Source organism: Mauremys reevesii, linkage group 18 (genome assembly GCF_016161935.1).
Source record: "Mauremys reevesii isolate NIE-2019 linkage group 18, ASM1616193v1, whole genome shotgun sequence".
In the NCBI taxonomy this organism is placed as follows: Eukaryota; Metazoa; Chordata; order Testudines; family Geoemydidae; genus Mauremys; species Mauremys reevesii.
Window position 1 is genome coordinate 21,206,415 of NC_052640.1, and position 24,208 is coordinate 21,230,622.

The 24,208-nt window shown below is 44.0% G+C and overlaps 1 protein-coding gene across 7 annotated transcripts; it reads right to left on the minus strand.

Moving 5' to 3' along the window:
* Positions 1-366: 366 nt before the first annotated feature.
* Positions 367-24,188, minus strand: LOC120386386 (melanotransferrin-like). Of its 7 annotated transcripts, XM_039505676.1 has the most exons (20): positions 24,039-24,188; positions 23,090-23,161; positions 21,543-21,645; positions 18,794-18,937; positions 17,583-17,746; positions 16,190-16,289; positions 14,801-14,977; positions 13,605-13,767; positions 13,427-13,491; positions 12,576-12,733; positions 10,168-10,354; positions 9,870-10,018; positions 8,842-8,932; positions 7,605-7,664; positions 6,489-6,671; positions 5,254-5,410; positions 4,250-4,332; positions 2,717-2,901; positions 2,100-2,286; positions 367-1,206 (listed from the first exon to the last, which is right to left on the minus strand). In XM_039505676.1, the coding sequence occupies exons 4-20, from the start codon at positions 18,849-18,851 to the stop codon at positions 1,166-1,168; spliced, it is 2,208 nt and encodes a 735-aa protein (XP_039361610.1). In that variant the 5' UTR covers positions 18,852-18,937; positions 21,543-21,645; positions 23,090-23,161; positions 24,039-24,188; the 3' UTR covers positions 367-1,165. The 7 variants fall into 7 exon arrangements, with proteins under 7 accessions (XP_039361610.1, XP_039361609.1, XP_039361607.1 ...); XM_039505675.1 differs by lacking the exon at positions 21,543-21,645 and having other exon boundaries at positions 23,094-23,161; XM_039505673.1 differs by lacking the exon at positions 21,543-21,645.
* Between the last annotated feature and the right edge of the window lie 20 nt (positions 24,189-24,208).

Genomic DNA, 24,208 nt, shown 5'->3' on the forward strand with positions numbered 1-24,208 from the left:
GGGTCAGGAATCAACCTCTTGCCTGGTAATGTACAATGGTTCCACAAGGTTGCAACTGAGTTCTTAAAGTTAATGTGAACTATAATGTGTCACAAGACAACACTCTTTTTCAGAGACCTTGCACTGTGTTCCAGCACCTCCTCTTGTAAAAAGCACACAGTTTAACCATATACATTGTGAGAAGGTTCCCTAAGGTTTGGATGAACACAAATTAGATTATTCTCAGTCATGAGAAATACCTTGTTAAGTACTGCTGATTTGGACAAGAATGGGAACTCCATTGTTGTTCCCTTCCCACCATCCCCACCTCCTGTTAAGAATATAGGAACCTGGTTCTGATGGTAGAAACTTACTCATTCTAGATTGTTAATTTGCTAAGGGATAAGTGCAAAATGTATTGATTCATTTGGGACACATTCTTGGTTGGTCATACAAACAGAAGAGAAATAAACCCTTCTCTATTCATAGCAGACATGGATACACTTATTGCTTGTCTATGCTAGATGTAAATATATAGGTCTTGTGTAGTGGCTAACTATAGCAAGATCTATGCATATAAAAGTAATGTTGCAGTTACCTCAGATAACAAGTTGTTTTAAATGGAAATGTAGTATAAAGAAAACATGTTAGGGGAATGAGGCAATAACCTCTGTTACGTACATGGTCTGTAAAGGGAGGAATAATTCCTAGGCCCAATGTGGCCTACAGCGTGGCCTTTGTCCTTCTTATAAAGATGCTGAATTGTGAGGGTGGGGAGTGGGGTTTAAACTGGAAATACTGAGGAGTTTTGATCTTAATTGCTGGTGCTGCTTTTCTGATACCACTGGCCCAGTCTCAAGGTTTGCTGTCTGATCTGTACTGCTCTACATGATGCCATGCTCCACACCAAGTGGAGTGAACGTTGGTAATAGGCAGCGCTTCTGCATAGGAAAAGGGAGTGACATCTGAGCAGCATTATCAGCATATATATTAGTAGGTGCAAGGTAACTGCAAGGTTCAGTTTTTTTCAGTATTTAAATGAGGTCTCTCTTGCTTCTATGAAACAGAAAATAGCCAGTCTCAAGTGGTGAAAATCCTCTTGACATCTCTTGATTTCAACTTGGGTGGCGGTGGTGGATGTCTTGTGGAACTTCTGTGTGTTGCGTTTGTAGATATGTCTGCATATCTAAGATGTGCAGATATCCTGTTTGCAGAATTCTAAGATGTCTATAAATCAAAATACAGTGTTTTAATTAAAACTCTCAACTATAAAATTACAGTTTTGTCTGAACAATTCATACATACTGCACCTAAGGTCAGTAAAACTGAAATGCTAGTATGAATCTTTTTATTTTCAGTTTGTTTACTCTGCCTTTAACAGCATTTTATATATAGTTGGCTTCATTGGTTTTGTTGATGGCCAGTTGCATGCCTTGATATTGCTCTCAGTAGCTTTGTACAAGATTTTTATAGTAATTTAAAATTCTCCAGCCATACTATTGAAAAGAGTTTGTTTTTTAATAATTCAGTGTGACAGTGTCCCTTTTAAAGGCAAAATAAAAATTTTAACTGTAAAAAACTGACCTCTCTCCCCCAACCTTGGCATCTCCAAGAAATAAGTGACTCTCTTTTTCCTACCCACCCCCCAGCCACAGAGCTGGTCTGTGGAGATCAAGAGGCAACAAGGGGCAAAATCACAACTGGTATAAATGGACCCGTCTTCAATAAACCTGTGCTTGCTTTACACTATCACTGAATTTAGCCACAAGATTAAACTATAACCTGCTTAGCTATTCACTGTACTGTATTCACTGTCTCTCCATAGTGTGAGAATCTTTTAAACCGTGCAGTCAATGGGTGTTACTGCAGAAGTGCTGTGTCTACTGGGAGCTGATGGCAACGATTATTTTAACAATGTTGTCTGTGAGGAAGCTCCATAGAACACTCACATACCAGTGCCCATGGGCAGAGGTTGCTGTAAGGAGTTTTGGCTTTGGGGGAACTCCCTAGCAGAAGTTGAACTAGCAAAAATGAGTGTGTCAGTAGGGAACTGACAGTTACTGTCCAGGCATGCTTCTAAGGTTGTGTGTTCTAGCTCAACATGAACTACATCACATTACCTGCATGTGTGCAGTTAAACACAGATTCTGCCAGCTGAAAGAAGGGCTCTCCAAGAATTGACTGATAGCCCAGGTGACTTGTGTGAACAAGATACTGAGTAGCATCTTTAAAGAGCAGATCACTTTCTCCATACTTCTGTGAGTGAAATAGATGGAACCTAGAATCCAGATTTGTTTCCAGAGTTTCCTTAACAAAAAAGAAAAGAAGAAAAAACTCAGAAAGCAGAAAACAAAATAGATGAAGCGGGTGAATTTTCAGCCATGTAGCAACCTCACATAGAGAAAGATGTGTAGGATTCAGCTAGTGCTAGCCTTATTTGGGGCTCTTGCAGTCTCCTCCTGCATGTTAACTCATTGTCTGTTGCAACACCACAGAGGCTTGTTTCTCAGCAAGAATATGATCATGATGTAGGAGCTACTGGTGCTGAAACTCTCCTTTAGTGAATCCGAATGGTCTTTTCATTAGTCTCCTGTGCAGTCTTAAACCTTTAGTGCTAGCTGTGGAGGTACTTTTATTTCTTATTTTGTTTGGAAGGTTTTGGACTCTGGACCTTGATGGGGTTTTCAGTAGTGTGTAACCAGAACAGGATAACAATCCTTTCCATCTTCTGCCTTACCTGGGATTTCATCAGGAAGCCATAGATCTTGGTGGTAGTCACTGGTCGAGTCATAACTATGTTAGGAGGAACAGGACCGAGGTTACAGTCTGCCCAGTCTGTGACTGCGACACGCCTTCCATCCAGACACAACAGCTCAAAGTCATTTAGGGTATAACCCATAGCCCAACCTGAGCTTTGCAGAGCTGTAAAAGAGATGGAGAGGCAATAGAGTTTAGCTCAGTAAATCCTGTGTCCACACCATCAGCTAGATCTCAGTTGAGACATGGTGAAATCCCATGCAGAGTATTAGCATTGGAAAGGAAAAACTCTCAGTGCACTGTGTCCAAAAAGTACAACTTGCCCCAGTCATCTATAGAGGATGTATAGTGGGCACATTGGAGTTTCTGTAGGGTGGCTTTGTATTTCAGTGACTGTAGGCTGCGACAACTGCAATGTATATCAATGCCAATCAGCCCATCAATCCATCTTAACTTGCAGCTGGAAAGACCTCTTAGAGAAAAGGTAATTCAGTCTCTATGACCATTCAGCCATTAACTGCTCTGCAGAAACTGCTAATCGGTGTGTATGTTCTAACAGAGGTCCAATTCCTTATGCAGACATGTATCTCTTCAGAAAGACTATGCAGTGTCTTACAAACACCTTTCTCTGGCATTTAGACTGCAGAAATTTCAATGTGCTTTTGGGAAGACTCTATTTAGTGGTTTGTAAGGCCAAATGAAAAGGAAATTTCCTTTTCTCCTTCCCGCCCCAGGCTGTGATCTGTTTTATCTGCTATTAAGATTGGCAAAAGGAGTGTTTGGGGGTTTCAGAGCTTTTCTATTTTAAGCTACTCTAACCAAAATTGACTTTCATTTTAAAACATGCCAATTGTCAGCCCTTCTGTCCGTTGTACTGCTCTGCTTTTTGCCATTTCTACAGTAACTTAGTTGAGAACTTAGACAAGTAGCTAATTTCACATGGACAGTAGTGAGATTTTGTAGCTATTTATATGCACTGTTCTTGTGTCCAAAATATAACACATGATAAAGTCAGATCAGTTCTCTTGTCATGTAGAGTCTGTAGGAGCCACAGAGCATTTCCCAGCACAAACAACGGTTTTACACTTCCACATATAATGTGGTATCTCTTACCTTACTACCCCGATTTTCTTCACTTTCTGGTCAAGCATAAGGGTATACAACTACTACTACAACTAGACTAGCCTCTGGACAAGGCTGTGACGGCAGGGGGAATCAATGGGTCTTCTGAAGCTATTAAGGGGCCTTTTTCCCAAATGGGCACTTTCCAAGTCTTGTTTCTCCCTATCTTCCTGCTGTCACTGATTATTTCCCTCTTTCCCCCTCAAACTAAATTGTAATTTAATCTTGTGCTTTATTGGAGCATTCAAATGCAGATTTTAAACCCAGACAAAACAGCTGCATGCTCAGATTAGACCTATGTATGTGGATGTTTTGGACTCATGATCATTGTGTGGGAAGAAACTTTGGTACCAGCTGAAATTCTCAAAGGATGGGACAAACTGAATCTCACTCTCAATATTCTTGAGCAGGTTATGATGTTCCAGGACAGCCACATCCCCAAAGCTCCTTCCACTGGGACTGCCGACTAGACACCTAGTGCAAGGGAAAGCAATAGTTTGAGAGAGCAATATCAGATTGAGAGACTAGAACTTCTGGGAGCAGTAGATGACTGAAGGTTTTGGATACTAATTTGAGTCTCGTCTAGGTCACTGATTGCCAAAAGCTACCACCATATGCTGAAACAACTGGATAATCTATGTGTGAAATGAGTTAGTGGTCTCAGTGCTGGTCTTGGGGAACGAGTGTCTCTTACAAATAACTATTTGCCTCCTTGCTGGCAATCTCAGCAAACAGGCCAAAGTCTCAGTGGGCATGGAGACTGAATAACCTCCTCAGTCCTAAAGCTGACTCCCAAACTGGAGTTGAGGCATATTGGCAGGGCAGTATAAAGAAGCTTGCAATACCATATTGCATCTGGATTTCTGTCTCTAGGGCTGCCAAACTAATACTATTCAACTACATTCATTGTAAATACAGAGATTGGAACATTCTATTTATGCTTTCTCTGTCTCCAGTTTATTTTATATTCTCTTTCCATTAGGTGGTAGGATTGATTCCCTCCCTACATAATTGCCTTTCATATCCTGCACTACTACTTGCTCAAATTCCACACCAGTTGTGCCAGCTGACCCTGTGGAGCAACTATTACCCCTTCAGTTGGTCTCCGAGTAGGCTTGGGTTTGGGCACCAAGTATCATTAGTGGATTCTGAGTTAAGAATCACTATCTTGTCTAGTTTGTCATTAGAAATGGCTATATAACTTTTAAATCGCCAGCCAGCTGAGCAGTCCCATAGCAATCACAGTTGAAATAAAATACGCTGACCCAAAGGCAATCTTTATGGTCACCAGCTTTTAAATAAGAGTCCTTCCTAGGAAACCTGCAGGCAAAATAAATGAGCCATATCTGGGTCATGCTTTTATGCTGCATCCTTGCCTCAAACAGAGGGACTTACCTGAGCGCACCCATGTTTCCATAGTAGCGTTCGTTATGATTCGCAGCACACCTGCTGGACACTTTCGCCCCTTCCATCTCACCATCTCCAATACAGACTTTGCATAGGTTCCTGGCTGCTCCTGGCATACAACCCTTCCAAAAGTAACTCTGGTAAGCTAAGAGAAGGAAGAGATGAGGTTAGTCAATGTGGGGCATTTCAAAATATGTTCTTTCCTAATACAGGACAGGGACTGCTACTGTATTTCTCCATGGTGTTCACACCTCAGCTGCTAGAAGAGGGCCTCACCCTCCCTGATTGAATTAACCTCATTATCTCCAGACTGATTCTTGCCTGCATATTTATACCTGCCTCTGGAAATTTCCATTACAGGCATAGGACGAAGTAGGTATTCACCCACGAAAGCTTATGCTCCAATACATCTGTTAGTCTTTAAGGTGCCACAGGACTCTTTGTTGCTTTTTACAGATCCAGACTAACACGGCTACCCCTCTGATACTTGTATTTCTCCATTGTAAGACAGTTTGCATTTCCCGAGCTTGTCTCCTTGTCTCACCCAGCTACTAACATTAGAGGACCAGACTCTTTATCCACTGAGTAGGTATGCTCTAAGACCTACCGTAAAAGAGTTCACAAATTAACTCCTCCTTGGGTGAGGGAGAATGGCAGATAGCAAATAAGTAAAACTAAACCTTGCAGGTGAGTAAGGCTGTCTGTGTATGTGGGGGAATACTGACTGCATCACATTACCTACAGACAGGGATGCTGCTCACCTACCAATAGCTGGAAGTTTTAATTAGCCACTTAACTGAGGGCAGTTCAGTTCCTAACACTTGACCCATTAGACAGAATCCGCCAACCTTCAGAGCATGGTGCAAGACACTTTGGTCAGGTATTAGATTATGGGTTTTAAAGCTGGCATGGAGGGCAGTTGTTGGGGAGGATGGGTATCTGTCTCTTATAGGCAGTATTTAATATTTTTAAACATACTGTGGTGATAAGCACATTATAAATAATTTCAGATGTCGAGGTTAATTAGCAGTGCTCCCACTAGAAATCCTTTAGACCAGGAGAGTATTCTGGAGGGACATAGTGGAGCAATGGTGAATGTCATAAGTAATGTGTACGAATGACTGAAGTCTTCCACTCTCTCCCCCTCCCTCCCTCCTTCTTTCCCAGACCCCCTTGGCACCATCATTTTGTCCACTTGGTAGATATTCTGGTGCAGTCCTTACCAGAGCCGATATCACAGTTCACAGTGTTGTTCTCCAGAGCCCCCACTGTGTACCTGGAGAGGAGCAGCCACCCCCCAGGACTGTACAGGTGACTGTGGCAGGAACGCCGTCCCCTCAGGTTATGGATATTTACATGCCCGGCATTCTTCTTTGCCAGGGCTACAGCGTAGACAGGTGGCAGTACTGTGTGACAATGACAACCACCAGTTAGACTGAGACAGCAAGACATCTTGGATGGACACAATCTCCATGTTAAAAGTAAGTTTTAGAACCGGTTGTATCCTCCCTAAAATTATACTCCTGCCTCCCCTTCCCTTGTCCTCTGTACTGAGCTCTTTCAGTTGCAGGAAACTGAGAGCTGTATTGTCTTCTGGGCCACAAAAATCCAGCCCTGGCACTGCTGCCTGGGACAGTGAAGCCTCTAGCCCCCAGACCGAAGGATTCTCCTCCTTCCAGAACCAGTGCGCGCACACCCCTTATGCTAGTGTTAGTCTCAACAGCTGCAGCTCAGGGCACGGTACCATCACTACCTCTACGTACAGCAAGAACTCCTCTTCATGTCTCCTAACCTTCCTCTATCCCTAATAGAGCTTTGTTTGAAAGGGTTTGGGTTTTTTGGCTGAAGTTCAAGCGTCTGCTGCATGACATCATCACAGCTCAGTGGGGGTAAAGTATGAACCAGCAGAGCCCTGCAATTGCTGTTAGCTGCTCTGCTGAGTAGTTGGGAGTCACCTCACTTTCACAGGTCTTAAGAATCCTGTCTTATCCCAGCAGAGTTGCCTGAGGCCTGGTCTACACTAGGGAGGGGGATCGATCTAAGCTACATACTTCAGCTACGTGAATATCATAGCTGAAGTCGACGTACTTAGAGCTACTTACCGCAGTGTCTTCACTGCAGTAAGTTGACAGCTGACACTCCCCATCGACTCCGCCTGTGCCTCTCACTCCGGTGGAGTACTCAGTGGTCGATTTTATCACATCTTCACTAGATGCGATAAATTGACCCCTGTTGAATCAATCACTCCAGAGGTAAGTGTAGACATGCCCTGAGCATCCTGGTGGAGCCACTTCACTTAATTTAAAGTAGAAACCCAAACCTCAAAGATCCTCCATTACCTTTATCTGCAAGGTGGGTCAGCTTCTTTGTTCTCCCAGCAGCTGGGGCACACCCCTCTCCTGGGCAGGAGAGACAAGCAAGAGCAGAGTGACGCTTGAAAACCCAAAACCATATATACAAGAATTGGTGACTGGCTGCTCAGTGTGCACTGAGCATGTACTAGATACCAACATAATCACTAAAGAACGCCACACGTGTATACGAAAGATGCATGTGGAGTGTCTAATCAGGGGGAGGAGGGATGGCCTATTCCAGGGCTCACATTGCCAGCATTCCCGCCATAGAAAAATGCACTCATGAAGTGCACGTGGCTTGTGGGTCAGGCAGTGAGCATTTACTCAGTCAGGGGATCTAACGACACTGACTGTTATTGAGACAGAGGGACTCTGCTCAACTAGACGAAGAATTAGAATATGGGAATCTTTTCTTCCTCATACCCAAGTATCAAATCATGGACTTCTCCCTTTCCCAGCCATGTTGGATCAGAGAAGGGTTTAAAATCTGCCACATTCCCTGTTCCCAAAATGGATGTGGTGTCATGGATGTCACAGGTGCAGAAAAAAGTTGTTTTTCCCCCCACCTCCCTCCACCCACCACTGAAGATATGTCTACACTGTAATAAAAGACCTGCAGCACAGCTGAGGCTGGTTCAGCTGACTTGGGATTTGGGGCTAAAAAATTGCAGTGTAGATATTTGGTTTCAGGAGGAGGGTCCCAGAGATCAGATTCCAGCCAGAGCCTGAATGTCTACTCTGAAATTTTATAGCCCTGCAGCTTGAGTCAGCTGGCATGGGCCAGCCACAGGTCTTTCATTGCATTGTAAATTTACCTCAAGAGTTCCTGGGGAGATGCAGCTTCCTCTAGATTTTGGTTTCTCAAAGCTAAGAATCTTGCACCCCATCCATTAATTTCTATAATCCGTTGCATTTACAGCATTTTATCCAAGGCTTCTGAATCACTTAGAGACTTGCAGCACCTCTCTTGCGGCAGGGCAGTATAACTGCTTCCTTTTATAGGTGGAGAAACTGAGGCATGGATTAAGCGACTTGCCCAAGAGCTCACAGCCAGTCAGTGGAAGAACTAGGAAGAATAGTCAGATCTTTTGGCTCCCATCCCCCTGCCTTTGTAGCTAGGCACACAGCTATGTGGCAATTTTACCAGGTTTTTAATGGTAGCTTGTGCTGCCTTTTTTTTTTGTTCCCCACCCCCGGGATTATCGTGGAACAGAAAACTCACCATAACATTCTGCAGCTACTGAGACCAGCCCACATATCCCTGCAATGTAGGCATGCGTGGCATCCAGCGTGGCTGCATCGGCCTCATTACTCTGCCAACAATATCCGAGAGTAACACGTGGGACTGTGACCAATATTGCAACCCCATGCAGTATCTTTGGGGACCACTGTATTACATTTACGCATGATTGTGTTCTACTCCATGAAGGAGGGCTACCACCGTTTCTTTAGGAACTAAAAACTGTAGGGGGTGATTAAGGTAAGTCACTAAGATGAAAAAACTCTAGCGAGGTACCATCCCCTGGGGAACCTTGTGTAGACTAATTCAATCCTGTTTTTCATAGATTCAAACAAAAAAAGGCTTTTGGTGTCAGAAGGCCGAGTGTGAACTAACTTTCAGGCTTCTTTTAATTCATAAAAGGGCAGGACCTTGTGGAAGGGTTGGAAAAACTTTGGCCTACTAGGACCAATAGGTGACCTCTAATAAGCTGTTAGCATACATATAGGAATGTGTGTTGGTTTTTATACATTTTCCTCTAGTACTTTTGCCTAAAAATGAATGTATTTTGCTGTGTGAAGGCTAGTTGATAACTGCTATACACTGTTGTGTAGCCTATGGAGAAAGGTTAACAACAGATACAGGACTACAAGTCAGACCTGCTGGAGGAATCACAGTGAGGTGCAGAGGGACTGCAAGTGTAAACCCTCTGTCTGGAGGGAGAGATGCAAAGAGGTGACGGCTGAGAGCCTGAGACCTTAAGTAGGTGCCCTTGAAGACCAGGACAGGTGGTGTCAAAGGTGCAGTTAACCCTGAAATTGGGACAGTGACCATTTAGAACCTGCATAACCTATGTAACTGAGTGCCTATCTCTCCCATACCCCAGTAGCTGGGGGGGTCCTGAGGACCTCTTGGTCTTATTCTCTGCAGTGCTTCTGTTGGTTGGTTTATCTCCATTGCCCCCAGGTGTTTGGGACAAGAACAGACATGCCTGTGCCTTGCATTCCTGTTTACTCCATATAGGTTCTTACCTTGATCAACTCAATGCAGTTGGTCATTGAAGCGGCTTGGACACAGACCAGGGGGTCAGATTTGATGTTCAGGGCCCACTCTTCACACTTGCGGAGCTCAGCATTGCTGATGCAGCACCAGCGTACCACACTGTTGTCCAGTGAGCTCCCTGCAGCAGCAGAAAAGAGAGTGCAATGGGGTTAGCATCACCCATGTACTGAGCTGTCTTTACCAACTGGCTTCTTTGGGTCTATTCATGTCTCCCCCTTGCGAGGGGGTGAGGGCCTCTTTATCCCATTCCCTTGGGAGAGCTCTCACCTTCATGGCCTAGTCCCTTCAAGAGGGCTACGTAGTCCAGGCCAAGGATGTGGGAGATCTCTGCTTTGTCCTTGAGCAGCTGCAGGTGCTGAGTGGCATCGCGGAACAGCAGGTTCTTCCCCCTGAATGGCACTGAAGTGAAGAGCTCAAACTTGGCCCTTTCTTTTCCATTCTGCCCAAAGAGATGCTAGGAAAAGTACAATGGCTTTAGCTGTAGAGATGCTGCTTGTCTCCTCTGTGACTAGCAGCCTTGTTGCTACACCTCGTCTGTCTAGAGTCATGGCAAGTATGGAGTGATCATAATGTAGTACTCAGAACTCTAACACTCGCTGGGATTAGGGAAAACCCTCTGTGCATCTGTCTTAGGTGTTGGTTTCCATCCCTACATGGTCTGGGACCCAGTTATTTGAGGAACTGCTGCTTCTCCTGTCTTATCTGGATGATCATGATTTGCTTTGATGCTCATTTTCTGCTCCAGTAGGGGAGCCTGCTGTCTGCAACTGTCCAGGCAGGAGCTCCAGGCTACAGCATAATATGTACCTGTTTTGGTTAAATTATTCACTTACCCTGGGCTATTTCAGGGGCAGGATATGGAGGTTTGTAAGAACTTTCTTAAATCTTATGTAGATGGTGTTCAGTTTTGAATTAATACGAGATGCCTGGAGGTGGAGGCAACAAGCATTATTTATCCACTAGGAAATGTAAATATGAGGATGGAGAAGTAATCAAGGGCTTGCACCCAGAAGTCCCTGAACCATATGACAAACTGAATAATTCACATTGGTGGGCACTTGGAGGTTAAAGGGAAGGAGACCTTGTTTGTTTCTTCTTTCAATTTGAGTGCCCTGGCCTCTCCCCGTCCACTGCTCACTCCTACCTGAGCTTCTAGGAGTGAATCAGATTAGAGCTAGAGGAGACCTAGCTATCTCCCCAGGGCCATGGCAGGATGGTTCCTCAGTCAGTGCTTTGTGCCTTGTAATTTTAAATATCTCCAAGAGATGGCGCTTTGGTCACTTTGCTTAGGAGACTATTCCAGAGTCTAATGGATGTTGCTGTCAAGAAGATTTTCCTGATATTCATCCTATAGTTTCCCTTGCGTAATTGTTAGCCAAGATTCCTTGTTACTCTTACGTAACTCCTCCCACCTGGACAACAAGGAGTCCGGTGGCACCTTTAAGACTAAATGCTGAAGAAGTGAGTTTTTTTTTAACCCACGAAAGCTTATGCCCAAATAAATCTGTTGGTCTTTAAGGTGCCACCGGACTCCTTGTTGTTTTTGTGGATACAGACTAACACGGCTACCCCCTGATACTCTCCTCTCACCTGAGCATTTGCAGTCTTAAGTACTCAGATATTGTTACTGCCCCCTATTTACTCATCTCCTAGTCAAGCTATACACCCAGTGCCTGCTTCAGTGCATCAGCAGAGCACAGGGGATGGTCTGTGGTGGGAGAAACCTGACCTGGAAGGGATAGAGCTTGGGACTGTAGCACCATAACCCCATTGTTCTATTTGGGGGGGATGGGAAGAGAGATGAGGAAGAGATACCTGCCAACTAGAGGGCATAGCCCGCAAAATGGCTGTGGCTGGGCAAAAGACCTAGGAGACTCACTAATTCTGTGTATCCCAGGAAGACGCTGCCAGAAGTTGGCTGAAGTTTAAAGCTCCCCCACGGGTGAATCTCCCCTCTGAGTGCAGCTGCCCCTGTGAGCAAAGAAATGGCAAACTGCATTTCCTGCGCCCACAAGGGCGGTCCAAGCCCATACTATTAAATTACATCCTCCTAATATATGGCATTACTGCTTTCCAAGCACTTACCTCTTCAATATGTTTCAGATTATTTTTCCCTCGGATTTGAGTCCAGGCTTGGAACTGGGAATTGAGACTCCTTCCCAGAGGCCCCAGTCAGGATCAAGCACTGATTTTAATACATGCTGTACAAAAATGGTCCCTTCCCCAAAGCCTTTAGGCCCAGAGCCCCATAGATATTTAGGTACCTAACTCCCATTGACTTCAGTGGGAGTTAGATACCTAAATATGTTTGAGGATCTGGACCTTACTATCTAACCATCTTCACCCTCCCCACATTAATAGCAAATGGAGGGATGTAGCGAGAGCGAAGATCTCTCCAGATTTACACTGAGCACCTGTTAGTATCCTGGAGAGCAGAGCGAGACCTCCACCCTTGCCCTCTCTCTCTCCTAGATTGTATTACTTTGATACTCTGATCTAACTTTAAAGGCTGTGCGCACTCACCCTCTCTCTCCAATAGCCTTTGGAACTCTCACCGGGGTACCTGTCCTAGATGACAACGTTGGATGTCCCAGAACAACCTCAACACCTGCAGTCTAGCTCATTCCATCTACACCCAGAGAGGGCTTAGAACCTCATTAGCAGTTCCAAATTACCTGGATCAGGGTGAGGAATTTCTTGGTGATCTTCTGGAAGTTGTGGCGGCTGATGATGGCACGCCCAGGCCCACGACCCAGGTTACAGGTGCCATAGGCACTCAGCTTCGCTGTGGATCCATCAGGACACAAGAGCTCATATTCCTCTTGATCTGAATCTAAAACAACAGGGCAGCTATCAAAGCTGTGAAGTGAAACGCAGCCTGGCAGAGGAGAGACAGCATTTTTCAAGGGAGCCTGATGCAAGTCTCAGTGCCCAAGCAGGACAATAAATGCCAACTGTCAGCAGAGAAGATTTCTCTCTGTGCTGCTCCCCTTACCAAAGAGATGTTCAAACACAAAGACATTGGCTGGGGAATTTGAAATGCTTTCTGAGAAGGAATAATTTAAATGTTCTTTAAAGAAAAAGAAGCTGCTAGACCCCTTCAAACAACTGACCTTGGGAATGTGATGCAAATTTTTGGTCATGTAAAAAGCCTGGCCAATGAAAACTGCTCCTCTAGCAGAAGTACCCATAGAATTTTAAAGGATTCCTTATTATATACTATCAGCCATGCTGTCTAAATAGTGACTTCTTCAGCCAGCTGAGAGCTAAAGCAATAATCAAAAATGGAAAGCTTTGGTGGTTCTGACAAGGAACATCTCCTGTGAGCCGCCACCATTCCCCTCCTAGCCGTCCACTCTCCATTTCCCTCTGACTCTTGGAGATCTGAAGCATACCCTCAAGAGCTGCTTGCCTAGATTAAACTCAAACTGGAATAGATAATGCATCAGGCATCTTCCCCCCAAAGCATCCATGTAGAAAAGAATACAAGTTGCAGGCCAACAGAAATCGGAGTACTTGGATTTACCTGTGCCATTCATTATTGTTAAGTGATCTAGGAAAGCAACATCTGCTACTCCATTCTTCAAGCACCTGCAGAGAGATTAACACAATCCATTAGCACTTAAACCTGCTTTTCTCCTCCTGCCATCCCTTCTTCCCCCCCAAAGCCACTTCTAATGCAAGCAGAGTGGGGATGAGGTCACCTGAAGGCTCCCTCAGAGTCGTAGAAGGGCTCACTGCTGCTGGTGTCACAGAAGTGGTTCTTGTTCCTAACGTAGGATTTCGGTCCTTGACAGAGAGCACAGAGCTGAGGGGAGGTGACGCCAACACCTGGGATGCAGCTGGCATTGAAATACTGACTGATCACTATAGACATAAGAAAAACAGTCAAGTGGCAAAGGCTGGAAGAGATAACAGTAGCATTCCTTACGTGCTACTTGTAAAAAGATATTAGTCTCCAGTAGGGCCAGCTTGGTTGTCTAAGCTTCAGGTATGAAATACTTCCTGAAACTACAGAGTCAAATCCTGGTTGGGTCAAGTCCATCTTTCTCCCTTCTGAGGGAGTTAAATTCGGTTTTGTGCACTTACTGCATGGGAGCCCCTACCCTTAAAAACAGGGCCCTGTCTGCTCTGTGTGTTCATTAAAGAATCTGTGGCACTTTCTGTAAGAACCTGGAGTCTTTGACCAGCCTCCGCTCACTGTTGTGTACTTGCTATACCACAGATGATTGCTACTCTCCACCCCAAAGGTGGCTGCACTTCACTGGTGCTGGGCAGCCACAGGGGGGAGGGATAGCTCAGTGGTTTGAGCATTGGCCTGCTAAACCCAGGGTTGTGAGTTCAATCCTTGAGAGGGCCACTTAGGGATCTGGGGCAAAAATCAGTACTTGGTCCTGCTAGTGAAGGCAGGGGGCTGGACTCGATGACCTTTCAAGGTCCCTTCCAGTTCTAGGAGATAGGTGTATCTCCAATTATTATTATTTTTTATTATTAGGCTCCAATCCTCCATTTGGTGAGATTTGAGTGAAGAATCAGGCCCATCATTTGTCAAAGGCTTTGGGATCCTTTTGGAATTAAAGGCACGATAGAAAGGTAAGACGAAGAAGCTACTGGACAATGCTTCCCTTCCCCCAGCCTCCCATTGAATACAGAACACTGGTGTTTCCTGTTGCTCTTGCTAACACAGCTTTTCTGTTGTGTGAGGGATCACTGAAAAGGCACTGTCAGAAGAGGGCTAGCAGCAAGTGGCTAAGGTTCCCCAAGTGGATATTTGGTCCACCAACCCAGAGGCTCTTTGGTCTTGGTGTGTTCCATATAGTTCAGTAGGTGTTACACCTGCCACCACTTTACTCAGGCAGGAGCTTGGCCCCGAGGCGTCTGTCACCGTCCACTCACCCACCTTGGCTCAGAGGCTGATCCTCATCCCAGAGGAGCTCATTCCTAGCCAGGAGGAAGCCCAGTGGGATGTTCCAGCCTGACGTCCACCTGGCTCCATTGTGGCAGCTACGCACCCCCCTTAGCCTCTGGATGCTCAAAGTTCCTCGTCTGGCAATGGCCACAGCAAACACACAGTTCCCTAATGATGGGAAAGGGGAGATGCAGGAATTTAACTGTCGCTTTCATAAACTTAGGACAACTGCGGCAGTGCACAGTGATGCGAGGATCTCTGTGCCAGGGCTAAGGAAAAAGTCTCAAATAAAATGTAAGAAATGCAGTTACCAGCATAAGCCAGGAAAGGAGAGTTGGGCCGAAAGGAACATTCTGTTGGTTACGTCATTGCCCAGTTGGCCAAGACCCTACTGCCTAGCCAAGAGCTACCAACATGCAAAGCAAGGAATATAGAATTTAGAGATGGAAAAGGTCTATTAGAAAATCCAGTCCATCTATCCAAGGCCAATATAGCCTTCTTGCTATGAAACACTACACTGAGCATTTGTGCCATCTAGTTTCAGATTCTGCAACCAGTGGGGCTTCTGGCTCTTGCTTACCTTCTGAATCTTCCACAGCCTAATACCTCTTAATTCCATGATGATTCTGATATTCAGCCAAATATTTTTCCCTTCCTTAATTTCATCCCATTTCTCTCAGTTTCTTCCCCAGATATCACTCTAATTCAACTCTCTCCTTTGGGTTTATTCCCTTCAGATCTTTTCAATCGTATAATTTTAGTTTTGGCTGGGCCAGGCTTTAGTTCTTACTCCTTCCTTGTAAGTCAACGCCCACCCACCCACTGCTCAGTCCTGTCGCTCTTCTTCCTCCCATTTGTCAATGTCTTTGGTGAGGGCTTTGTGAGAAGGGGGAAAGGTAAGGATGTATCTTCAGTCTATCTGCAAGGCTTGGAACTCCAGTATGCAGTGGGAAATGGATCTCCAGAGACAGAGGAAGGGGTGGGTTATAGGTACTGGGGGCAGGATTGGAGGATGGAAAATGTTCTTTAAGTGCAGGATATTATTGACATTTATCTTGAAGTGCTTTACAAACTTGTATTAAGCCTCTCAAACCCCCTCTGCAATAGGTGAGAGCTCCTCAGTTAGAGCTACTGAGGCACAGAGATGGGACAAATTAATGTTACGTAGTGAGCTACTGTCCAAAGCAGGAATAGAATCTGACCCCCTGCTCTAACCACTACAGATACTTTCTCTCACCGAGGATAGGATTGACTCTCCTCTACTGCTCTGGGCTGTCGTCATCTTAGAGTTATCCACTGTAGTGCTTTCTCTGTTACTCTCTTTCTCCATTAGGTTACAGTGAAGGTATTTTAGAAACAGGTGTTTGGCTGCTAACCTACCTTCCTCATAGATCTCCTTTGCCACCACAGTTAGACCGTACAGCTTCACAGCAGAATAAACATCTCCAGCATCCAAGGAGACAGCATCTGCTTTATTCACCTTTTTTTTTTTAAAGAAAAAATACATTTAAGAGAGTCCCTCTGTCCAGGGGAACAATGAGTGACATGAAGACTAGACCTCTCACCACAGACTTTTCACAACGCTTTCTCAGTTTTGGTTGGATCCCTGTTTCTCAGCATGGTGGAATGTCAACTTGAATTGATTGTCAAATATGTAACATGTCTGTGTCAGTACTCATCTTGCATGAAGCCTGAGTATTCTTCACAAGCCTAATGTGGCAAGATGACATCCCTTCTCCACCTTTCCTTTGATCCTTCCACCCCAAGGATGAAACCCTGGTTCTGCGGAAGTCAATGGTGAAAATTCCCATTCACTTCAGTGAGGTCTGGATTTCACTCCAGATCATTCTTTCCCCCCCACCCATCCACAAATAGTGGCTGAGTATTCTCCTCACCATGCATCCCCAAAAAACGTTCAGACACTTCTAGGCTGGGTTCCTTCTTTATTCATACTATCTGCAGCTCCTACTAAGTATAGCTTTATCATTTATTAACAAGGAGCTCAGGAGTGAATGAAGAGGTGGAGACAAGGTTCTTCTCTGACCTCAGGACAAGTTATTTTTTTCCAAGTCAGAGCTGAATGAGCATGAAGACTGAATTCCCTTTTCCCAGTCAGGTTTCGGATGCATTAGCGAAACTGTACTATTAGGAAGGCCAGGGCTATATTTTTCCTTTCTCCCCAGAGGAATTTGTCCTTAAATGCATATAGCACTACGAGAAGCACCATCCCATCAGTGAAAGTTGTCTTAAACCTTCAGTCACTTTACTGCCTCATCTCATATAAATTATAATTCAAGGATATTTTTATTTGGAAAAAGGACAGCTCTTTGGTTCAGGAAAGATTAACTAGAGGTTAAAAATGGGGAAGAGCAGAAAAATTGTTAAATATAGTTGAACTAGAATTGAAACCTAAAAGCCAAGGGGACTTTTGGTATGTCGTCATGATTTAACAGCTGTAGGGAGGAGACAGGTTTTGCTCATTTGCTCCCACACAGCTCTTACTTATTTCATTGGGATTACAAAGGTGTATCAGAATCGCTGTTTTGGCTCATCATTGGCTGTATCACTGATAAGTTATTTTTATCACCTAGATTCTTCTTGCCTGCCCAGATACTGTGTAGTTTGTCACAGATGAAATACCATCACCATGATTGCCTAGATTTCACTTCCCTATGGATTCTATTTACTAGTAGTTATACCCCCTCCATCCCCCACACTACAGAAGAACTAGACTTGGGGTTAAGATAAACTCTGGGATTCTCTACAGACTCACCCTGATCTTGTCGATACAGTCATGAGTATTTTGAGCTCTGATGCAGGAAACCCTAGCAAAGGAGTTTATCGTAGCCAGAGGTAGGACAGCCAGGAGTGTTTTAGATAACTCAGCACACTTCCTCTGTTCCAGGTCAGACAGGGTGCACCATCTGAACTTCTTCCCTGCAGGATCAGAAGGCAAGATACATGCTCTTTAAATGGGGAGAGGGAGATTCAGAAGGGACATGGAGGGAGGAAACTGACCATCACTGATTTTATTTTTTCATTCTTTAACAGGAAAAAGTAGACTTTTCTAGGGTCAAAGTGCCCAAGGGAGGAAAGTCTCATATTTAACTGGAACAGCATTTCCTGACTATTTTCCCTATGACTACCCCTTCAGTGCTAGGATTCTGTTTTCAATAGTGAGAGGCCCACATTAAAGCACCAGATCCAAAAACAAAACAACACAACCACCTGATCTAAGGGTGTGTTTGAAATCTATATTCCGATCAGTAGTCATTTGCAAAAATTAGATACTATATATAATATGCTGAACCAAAACCCTAGATCCAAACACTACCAAAACTTTGGGCTTTTGAGATCATGATGGGCATTTTATGGCTTGGGCCTGTTTCTAAGACGCTCCATTCCAAATATACAAAGATTATGTCTACACTACAGCAGCACAGCAATGGGATTGTAGCTGTTCCGCTGTAGCACAGAAACATAGATGCTTTCTACATTGGCTAAAGGAGTTTTTCTGTCACTATAGGTAATCTATCTCTCTGAGAGGCAGTAACTAGATTGGTGGAAGAATATTTCCATCCACCTAGCTGCATTTATGCTGGAAGTTAAGTTGATATAACTGTGTAGGTAGGTTGACCTAAATTTTAGAGGTAGGCTAGGCCTAAATTGTTTCACTGTGTTAGGGCTAGAGAACAAACAGGTCCCATCATCTATTCAAAGCAAACAACGTTGCAATAAAGTGCCAAGGAACAGCTGCATTAAGCTTTTTCAAGGCTCACTAATGAAGTCAACATGTGCCACAGATCAAACAGGGAGACTAATACCAGATGTATACTGAAGTAATCAGAATAGACACAGACCTAACAGCAACCATTTTGTACCATAAGAAGCAAAAAAAAAAAACAAAACCCAAGGATTAAGTACCTGTGAGTTCATGTTCTGATGACTGTTGCCCTTCTCCCTCCCTCTCTGCACCAGTCTTACCTGAAGAGAGCAGGGTGCAGGTAGCTAGGACAAGTATGGTGGCTGTGGCTGCCTTCATGATGACAACAATGCAGCAGTAATCCCACTGTACCCGAAGCCTTCTCTTCTTGTCTCATACCAGGGATTCCAAAGCAATGACTGGAGCTGCTGACCGAAAACAAAGGGGGTTAGGCATCAGCACAAGAAACCAATAAAAACAACGGAGAAGACTGAAAAATGAATGGTGTGTCTGAGCAGGCAGAAGGAACGGCAGCCAGCCATGAGGTGAGAGGAGGATTAAGGAGGCGCAAGAGGCCCTATTCCTAGGCATAGATGGAAAGCATTAGTGTATTTTATACTCTACCATGTGCAGGTCTCTCTTGGAGGTACAATCCTGACAACCTTCAGGCAGACACAACGTGGGAACATGCAATATCCTGGTGCCTAATTTTTTGCTGTTCAAAGGCTTCCAGCAGTAACTTTAGGCTCACAACCACCACATGGACCTTGAACAGAACTCATTAGTTGCCTTGTCTGTGCTTGTGAGTCTGTACTTTAATGTTCACCCTTTTTACAAACTAGATTTTGTACAAAGTATGTCTTGTGCAGTATCATTTGAAAAGTCATCTGCTGAACACTACTGTCCTGGTAAAATGTGTGTGGCAACATTGTACCTCAAGTTATAAAGTTCTATTGTATAAGACATGTTCCAAGTCTGGGGAAACCACTTCAACCAGTTCCCCAGAGACAAAAGGCTAGCCAACACCTAAGCTAGGTGTCAACATAATCAAATGGACTATCACCTGGTTAAGAGGCCATTCTTCGTCAGGCAGAAGGGTCTGAGCAAGAAATATACATCTTGGTAATGGAATGGCTGGAGGTTCCCTTGCAAACAGACTTTCTGTTGCCTGAACCCTAGCTGGAGATGAGTCTCAAATAAGAGAATTGCTATAAGAAATGGCAGCAAATTCCCCAGATTCTCTCTCTTCCTTTTCTCTCTGCCCCCAACATCCACAACGTCTGAAAGACAAGGAAAGGAGCACTGGACTGGGGGAGGGGTTCTGGCTGAAAGGCATCCAATAAGACTGCAAAACCATCTGACGAAAGACACATTTTGCTTTGAATTCACTTAGCTTTTTAAGTGAGATATTAGTTACATCTTACCTTTTATTTTCTTATAGCCAAATTCTGACTTTTATGCCTCATTACTTGTAATCACTTAATCTTTTGGTCGTTAATAAACTTATTTTATTGTTTTATCTAAACCAGTGTGTTTGGATTGAAGTGTTTGGGAAACACCATTTGGGATAACAAGATTTGTGCACATCATTTTCTATTAATGAAATGATGGACTTTCTATGAGCCTGTATTGTCAAGGAGGGTACTGAGCAGTACAAGACTCACATTTCTGGGGACAAGTCTGGGACTGGGAATTTGCTGGTTTCCATCTGTAATATAATTCAGGAGTGGCTGGCTAGAGCCCTCGTACAATATAGCTGGGAGTGATTTACATGCTGGAGACTGAGAGAGAGCAGACCTGGAGTGGTTAGTCTCACAGCGAAGCAGTGTAAAAGTCATCCCAGGCTGGAGAATTGAGGGGACACAGCTGTCCAGTGGTCCAGACAGTACCCTGGATAATGTCACAGTGCTCCAGGAAGAAGTTGTGGTGATTAAATTTAAATCTCTGTCCTACACCTACCTGGCATTGTCTCACTTTGCAGCTTCCATTCTAGTATAGCAGCATGAGGAGTTATTAATTCAGGATGGTGCTTTTCATCTGTAAAGTACTTTACAAATAGTAAGAACCCGACTTTTGTGCCTGTCTTTTCCGGTGCAGTTATTTTGATTGCATATGCAAATTGGATATTTGGGTATGCAGAGTAATTAAACATGTAAAGAAAGATAATTGTGTAAAAATATCTGCATATCTGGGGCTTTTGCTCTTTGAAAATCAGCCAGTGTGATTAATCCTCACAATTTCCCTGCATAAGTATACCAGTAGTTGAAGACTGTTCATGAGAACAGCACACACTCTGTACCATGAGAAATAAATTAAATCTGTGCCATTGGTAAGATAAATACTGTAGTCACAAAAAAACAGATCTTTAGTAAAAAGCATTGAAATAAATACATTTTTCTGAGACACTGGGAAAACGCTATTTTTTTTTTTTTTTTTGCTTTTAAAATGAATAGGTCTCTCCCTTTTCACTGGACATCTATGCCTCTGAGGTAGGTAAGAATTATCTCAATCTCACAGATGGGGAAATTGAGGTTGAGACTTGTGTGGTCCAGGGGTCTGAACATCTCTGAGGGCCACTGCCAAAAATCATGTTTTTCAAAAAATGTTTATACATGCTATATAGTTACAAATAACTCTAATAAAAAAGGCTCAGATTCTCAAAGATATTTAGGGTACATCTACACGACAGCTGCTACATAACCTCAGTGGTGGCACTGTACCTGTGCCACCATGGCCCTATAGTCTAGATACTTCCTGCACTGATGGAAAAACCCTTCCATCAAGGTAGTTAATCCATCTCTCTGCGAGGTGATAGCTACATTGATGGAAAAATTCTTCCATCAACCTAGTTGTCTTCATAGGGGTTAGGTCAACATAACTATGACTTTCAGGTCATGACATTTTTTACAGCCTTGAGTGATATAGCTATTCAATCTAATTGTTAACTGTGATTAGTCTCCTGAATTACCTTGAAATTAAGAGCCTGCATACCTTTTGAGATCTGGGCAAAAGTGATTTCCTTGTGCTTACCTGGGCATTCAGGCTAGAGCCGTTGCTTTTACTTACTTTCCTGTCTTGCTGTTTCATGTTATAGCATGAATGTCCTCCAAATCTAGGTTTCTCTGTATTACGGCTGAGGGGTGAAAACATTATCTAAAGTTGTATTCTCCTTTCTCTGAGCACTTAGAATGAAGGGTTACCTGTTAGTCATCCTAGAAGGGATATGATTAGCCCTATTATTTGCACACTAGGCCATCATGCCTACATTAAAAACAGAGTTTAAGCAGAGGTGTATATCACTCATTGTCACAGAACTGAGCTGGTGCATAAACTATTGCTAATAGGGATTTCTTCAATACCCTTTCCTATTCACTGGCAGGGTATGGCACATATACTCCAGTTCCTGTATTCTGGAGAAAAAAGGCTAAATCCTTAGGGTTGGTTTGTTTGTTTGTTTGTTTTCCTGCAGTGACCCAACCCCCAGCCATGGACTTTCCCAGCACACTTTCTTCCCTCCCCACTAATTCATTTTCCCCAGTATTCCTTCCCCCCCCCCATACATTCCCTCTTATACTCATTCATTTTCCTAGTGCTCCTCCCCTTCCACATTCCCCACTTACTCCTTTTGCACTTCTACATTGGCACTACACTGCTCCTTTCTCTATTCTTAAGACACTTCCAAGACACATACTGTAATGCATTTGTTGCCTTGTAACCTTTCCCATGGTCATGGTTACAAGACTAGCTCCACCTCTGAACTCTCTCGGGTCTCTGCCCAGTCTCAAATCTCCCATCTTTCCTCCTCCTAGGGTAGAATCACATGGTTTTTACCACTCTGAGAGTGGGGCCCTGGCCTGCAGTGTCCCATGTATTGACTGACCCTACCAAAACAGGTCTGCCTAGGCTCACATGTGGATCTGCTCTTTAGAAGCTCATACCCAGCAGTGAATATATGGACCAGGTTGCAATCCTAACTCAAAGTGGTGTTTAATCTAAACAGTATGAAGAAAATATCACACGAGGAAAAAGGATTTTAAAGCAGGAGGTCTACACACACATCTATTTTGCCGAGAATTATAACTGCTGGAGTTTGGGTGTCAGTCTCAAAAACCTGTACACTGCTTGGGCAAGTGCATGTCTCTTAATCCTCCTGGATCTTTTGATTCCCATCCTCCACAGGGCCTGAGTCACTCCTATAGCAACCTGTGTGGCAGGTCCAACAGGCGATAAATTATGACATCAAAATTAATGGCTTTTGGATTGTATCTCAAATGTTTGCTGAGATATGTATCCACCCCCACGCCTTTCCTGGGTACCCTTCCTGACAATCATGCTATTGCATCAACTACAAACACTAGGTATGACAATTATCAAGTCAACACATAATATTAATTCATCATTACAGGCAACTCCAAATCCCTCACACACACCTCTCTGACATACATCTTGTATTATCCTTATTTCAGCTGCCTCCATGCACGCATGAAGCAAGTTTTCACATGCAGGTTGTTTTTTTGGTTTTTGTTTTTTTTTAAATGCTCATGTGATGGCTAACTCTAATCTTTAGCATTACTCACCTACTTGAGTCTTTGCTTCCCTGGCCTCATCAGACCAGCTCTCCATGAAGGGATGGGATTTTCCCCCCAGCTCTGTAAGGTGGAGAGAGTTATAGTATAGTTACTGTATGTCCTAACAATAATAGTGCTAGTAATTGGTGCTGGCGAAAGGGGACCTTTTAAGAAAGATTCAATATAATAGTCTGTACTTTAGAGAAATAACAGATGGGAGATACACATTAGGCTAAATTAGGGTGACCAGATGTCCTGATTTTATAAGGATAGTCTCAATATTTGGGGCTTTTTCTTATATAGGCACCTATTACCTCTCTGTCCCCCATCCCAATTTTTCACACTTGCTATCTAGTCACCCTAAGCCAAATTGATTCCTGACATAACTGCTCACTTTAAGGGACTGGATCAACTGGGCCCATCTTGCATGGTACTTTTATAGACAATTTAAAATGTTCTTGCACCTTTGACACCCTGGGCCTAACTGAGCTGTGATGCTAATGATTTACTGCTGTTCCTAGTAAAGTCATACCTCTGAGACACGGGCTGCATTTGGCTCCCTCCGTTTAAAGAAGATGGAGATGAGGTATTTTCAGTGCAGATATTAGTTCTGTAATAGTGAAGATGCAGGGAGCTGGGGGGGGGGAAATGTAGCTTCCTTGGGGCTGCTTATGGCAAATGTTCAGTTCTGCAACTCTTTGTTGTGATGTTGAAAAAATAGACACTGGAAATGAAATTATGCTAATTGCTGTTTAAGCTTGGCCAAGGAAAGAATATTAATCACCAATGTAGAGTAACATTTCATGTCACAGGAGCAAACACCCTTTAGGGCTCAGGCTACGGTGATATGGCAGATGGACTTGTGAGTTCTCGTCCCAGCTCCCCCGCTCACTCGCTACAGCGTGACAATTACAGCCCCTTTCTGCCCCATGTTTTGTACAGTGGGGCTAATACTTACCCAGCTCCAGGAGGAAGGGCGCAGGGTGGTTCTGAGCCCTCAGACGAGTTTGCACAATGGCCTGCGCCTGTAGGGCAGAGAGAGAGAGAGGGCAGGGAAAGGCAGAACGTTACTGCGCCCTCAGGCAGGGACAGCCCCGCCCCCTTGTGGCCTGCTGCGCTCCCACGGGC